The sequence below is a fragment of the Amaranthus tricolor genome, chromosome 2, assembly GCF_026212465.1.
Source record: "Amaranthus tricolor cultivar Red isolate AtriRed21 chromosome 2, ASM2621246v1, whole genome shotgun sequence".
Taxonomy (NCBI): domain Eukaryota; kingdom Viridiplantae; phylum Streptophyta; class Magnoliopsida; order Caryophyllales; family Amaranthaceae; genus Amaranthus; species Amaranthus tricolor.
In genome coordinates this window covers 1,647,789-1,652,865 of record NC_080048.1, presented here as the reverse complement: position 1 = coordinate 1,652,865, position 5,077 = coordinate 1,647,789, and the positions used below count along the sequence as shown (strand labels likewise).

The 5,077-nt window shown below is 34.6% G+C and overlaps 1 protein-coding gene across 1 annotated transcript; it reads right to left on the bottom strand.

Annotated features, from left to right (window-relative positions):
• Positions 1-389: 389 nt before the first annotated feature.
• LOC130807019 (disease resistance protein RGA2-like) lies at positions 390-5,077 on the bottom strand. The gene is made up of 3 exons (XM_057672302.1): positions 1,682-5,077; positions 1,257-1,301; positions 390-748 (listed from the first exon to the last, which is right to left on the bottom strand). Exon 1 carries the CDS (start codon positions 4,957-4,959, stop codon positions 1,750-1,752), a length of 3,210 nt encoding a protein of 1,069 aa, XP_057528285.1. The 5' UTR covers positions 4,960-5,077; the 3' UTR covers positions 390-748; positions 1,257-1,301; positions 1,682-1,749.

Sequence of the window (5,077 nt, the reverse complement as noted above, 5' to 3'; positions counted from 1 at the left end):
AAGATACATGTATTCAATTAAGATGATTATAACGTCATGTTTTTAAAGAAAAATAATTACGATGGCTAAAAAGACGTTAAATACGTGTTTTTTGAGATCTATTGATGAGTTTTAGAGTTCAAGTGATATACTCAATATGTTGAGATACTTTAAAAACTAAAATTTTATTTGAAATGAATTCTAACATTGAAATTACTCTAAAAATTGATATTAAATATGTCAAAATGGGTCGGTTTCCAGTCGGGTCATTTTCGATCGGGTAATTATCGGGTCGGTCATGTTTCGGATTAAGTCTCTTTCGGGTCGGTCGGGTTCGGGTTTTGTCGGGTCGGGTCCTGGGTTCATTTTCGGATCGGATCAAATTTTCCCAGGTCTAGAAGAATGACATAGATAAATAAGCAAAAATAAAATAAACAAAACACAATAAATTGTTAACGAAGTTCACCATAAATGGCTACTCTCCGCCTAGGGTTATCCAACCCGTAGAATTCAACGCTTCTTTATTGACTTTTCTCTTCGGTCCTAAATAAATAACCTAGTAAAAAAAGTACATAGCTAGTCAACCTTATTAAACTAAAGAGAAGTCTAACAAAACCTACGAATTGAGTGCATAAGATCGAGTTTACAATTTATGAACAGAATATCAAAGTTCAAAATCAATTTCTTGAATATTCAGTAACAAGAATTGCAGGTGATACTTCCGAGTAGTATATGCCTTCTATTTAAGTTGCATGTAAGACTGAATAACCTGCACAAATTCAAACTGAAATGATATAAAATACATTAAACTAATAATTAAAATCAATCATTCACATTGTTTTAATATTATCTGCTTTTTAGATTATGTAATTAAAATACTAAAATGAGAGAAATTATAAAATTACTCCCTTCATTCTTTTTTGATCTTCCACATTACTATAACGGTAAATTCAAAAGTTCTTCCACTTTAAACCCATAGAAATAAAAATATAGAAAAATCACGACGCTATAGTTATTAGAAAGTACAAACACGAGATAATGATTAAGATCAGATCATATTGTACTATAAATATACAGTTTTAAATGTTAGCAAAACTATTTTTTGCGGTCAAAGTGAGCTTATATATTTTTCAGACATGATATATTTTCATCATTTTTACAATGGCAAAAATCTAACCTTTACAATATAAACCACATGAGCAACATTCACTTTATATTTTTTTTGCAATCTCATACTGATAAGTGATAACAGAAAGACAAGTGGACTGAAATCTAACCTTCTTATATTCACGCCACGCGCTAATCATCATCAGAAGATTCATCTGCAAAACTAAATCCATCATTAACGTACTACAAAGTCTACAACCATAATATGAAAGGAGTCAGGGTTAATAAAAAAAAGAAAAAGAGAAAACCAATTCACAAAGGCATATGAAGTACAGTTGAGGAAAATGATTTCTATCCAACAAATCTGTCTTGGATAGAAATTGAATTAAATATTTGAGTTTGTAGAGTGATTTTTGACGAAAGTTAAGAACCTCGTAAATGTTTTATGAAAGAACCATCATCATAAAAAGCAAACTGAAAAAATTAATGGAGTTGCATGATTAATTAAGCCGTTAATGAGGAGGGGTTTTATGTTCGAAAGTAAAGATGCAAACCATTTATTAGATGTTTATATTAAAATAAAGTATGTAATTACCGCTTTGATTTTTGGGATGTGTTTGATTTTCTGGAATTTCTTTCTGTCGGAATTGTTGCATGTTTTTATTAGATCTGGACAATCTGGTATTGAACCATCATCATTGCTTCTGGAAATGATTCGATGCCTGAACAATTAAATATAAATAGAGATTGCAGAGATGATAAGCAACTCATCCATTGTGGTAGCCCTTGTAGTCCACAACTTAAAAGTTGGAGGTATTGGAGGGAGGTCAAGTGTTGCATCCCTTTAGGCAGACTTTTCATTTCTGGGAGATAATTAAATCTGAGTTCACGAAGGGAATGAAAGGATTTCCAAGGCTCTTCGTCATCTTCATTGATGCTCAAATTGTAATTTTGATGCAATGACAGCTTCTGCAAGGCTGTAAGGGACTCCAACCCTGAAAGTCTCCTCAGATTGTCACAACATAGAATTGTAAGTGTTTGGAGGGAAGAAGCACAACTCTGATTTAATTCCTCTTTGAATTCTACAAAGCTCTCCACCTCTGAATCGATACAATCATTTAGGGTGAGTTTAGTAATACCATTTAAGCGTAGTGATTTGAGATGACTCACCTTGCATCTTATAAAAAAATCCCTCGGTTTGGTGATCACATCAACTTGATAATTCTCACAAGTTATTACCAACCTTTCATTGATATTTTTTAAGTACAAATCTTCCAAGCTAGGGCAAATGAAATATGAAGCCAATTTAGGGCAATCTTCAATCCGCAACGTACATAGAGTGGGAAATCTCAATCTCATACCTCCCTCCTTCCACCATCCTTTCAACTCTTCCATTCCATGAATTTCTAGAAATTCAAGAGAAGGAAAGAAATCAACCACTTCTTTTGTATCATCGTTGCTATTGCTCATTCCTTCCTCCATATACTCTACACTATATAAGTCACGAAGTTTCAATGATTTCAGATGGAGCAGTTTACTAAGCCCAGATATTTGCCCCAACTTACCACACCTTTTGATCTTAATGCGGATAAGATGATGTAGGGGAGAGATTGCAAACCATTGTATTGTTTTACCATTGTAGCTGTACAACTTTATACTCTTGAGAGGGGAAGGTGGTTGCAAGTTTTTCATGAGGCCTTCAAGATTAATACACTCACCTTCAAATTTAATATTAAGCTCATTAGTGAGATGTTTCGTGTCTTTCAAATAACCTCCTTCTGTATCACTCACTTCATCCACATGTTCATAATTTTCTCTTATTAAGATACGGATGCTTCCTTTGATCTTATTGAGAACTTGTAACACTTTGAGTTTTGCATATGAATTCCCATTGCCCGCTACAAAATATGGTAAAGTTCTAAGATTTGTACATTTATCAATACCTAAAGGCATACCTATCAAGCGATGACATCCGCTTATGTCCAAATGCCTAAGGTTAATCAAATTACCAAAGTCTTTTGTCAACTCCTCTAATCGTTCAGATTTTAAAATTAATGTTTGTAGATTATAGAGTCTTGTAAAGGAATCAGGTAGTGCTAACAATTCATCATCATGTAAGTAAACACATCTCAAAAGCAAAAACTTATGCCAAGATGATGATATCAATCTTTCAACACCTGAAAACACAACCAATGTCCTTAAAGCAGTCATGTTCTCTACTTCTTTATCAACCATTCCATTCGAAAAGTATGAACGAATCTTAGCACAACACATTATATGCTTTTCATATTTACAATCATCATTCAAATGACGTACCTTCTCTCCCACATTCTTTGTTTTAGAATTTACAACACAAATTTCGTCTTTGCTCACTTCTTGAGCAATATCGTGGATTAAGTCATGCATTTTAACAAATTTAATATCACCATACTTATTCTTCACTACATCCTGAGAAAAACACCTTCGCAACAAAATTAAAAAATATTCCTCCGCAGCAACTTCTAAACTTTGACCCCCATCTAACGGTACAATATATCCCTGTGCCAACCAAAGGTCAATCAACTGCTCCCTATATATCTCTTCATCCTTCGCAAATATTGCGCAGTAACTAAAACAACTCTTCAACGAGGGTGTAAGATTGTAGTAACTAAGCTTCAATGTATGCAAAATTTGGTCACTACCCTCCTTAATTTCACCCAAATCACTCTCTTCAATTGACTCCCACTTATTTCTTACTTGACCATGTAAAAGACTTCCTATAACTTTTATAGCAAGAGGATTGTTACAACATTTTTTGACGATATTCACCCCTATCTTAACTAACTCTTCATCTTTTTCTCCTTCTCCAAATGCTGTCATCTCAAATAAAGACCACGAATCCTCCTCGGACAAACCTTTTAACTTATGGACATGCTTACTTCCTATGCAACAAGCTGTCTTCTCTGAACGAGTGGTTACCACAATCCTGCTTCCCACTAGACCCATCCTCAAGAATTTCTCCAATTCCTTCCAATTTGCATAATCCTCATTCCATATATCATCAAGAACTAAAAAGTACTTTTTTCCACTAATTTGCTCTTGAAACTTCCTTTGCACTAACTCAAACAAGGATCTATTATCTAGCTTCTCATTAGTAAGTAATTCTAAAATTTTACAAAGTATTGTCATCACATCAAATTGTGCCCCATCTTGATCTGAAACACATACCCATAATGACAAAAACCCCTTTTGAATGCTCTCATATTGAAATACAAGTTGAGCAAGAGCCGTTTTTCCCAATCCACCCAGTCCCACAATAGTCAAGAAACAAAATTCATCACTAGCACTAGGATCTAACAGCACATCTAAGATTTCCTTCTTATCAGAATCCCTCCCAATAATATCCTTTACATCAACATAAGAACAAGTTTCCTCCCGCCTCCTAACAATAGGGGTATAGTTAATAAGCCCAAATTTATTATGATCGTCAGCAATAGTATCCAATTGCTTCCTAATTTCCTTAACTCTACGAGACATCTGTTTAGCTCGACTAACCTTGTCTTTCTTTGAAGAAAAGAAGGCACGTACCTTTTCGAAGAACTTACCACCCCTGTTGCCATCGATCTCATTGAGCTTAGCCAGAGTGAAGAGCTCATCGAACAAGTCATCAGCATCGTAAACAGCAGCCTTGAGATCGGATATATAGCCCTGTTGTGCCATTGAAAGGTTGCGCTTAGCCTCAGCGTCAACGAGCACAGCCTTGATGAATATGATGGTTTTTTCAAGTTTTTCAAGCTCAGATTTGTAGCCCCAACGGTAAAAAATGTGTTTGATGAGCTCACTCCCAATCACCTCTATGAGCTTTTCAACAATGGAGATTCCAAAATCAGCCATAACTGTGGGTTTTGAGAAAGATAATAGTAGATTGTAATTTGTGAAGGATGCAAGATGTAATCGATAAATTGGTGTATACAAAGCCTTAAAACTACTGTAGATTATGATAATGGGAAAC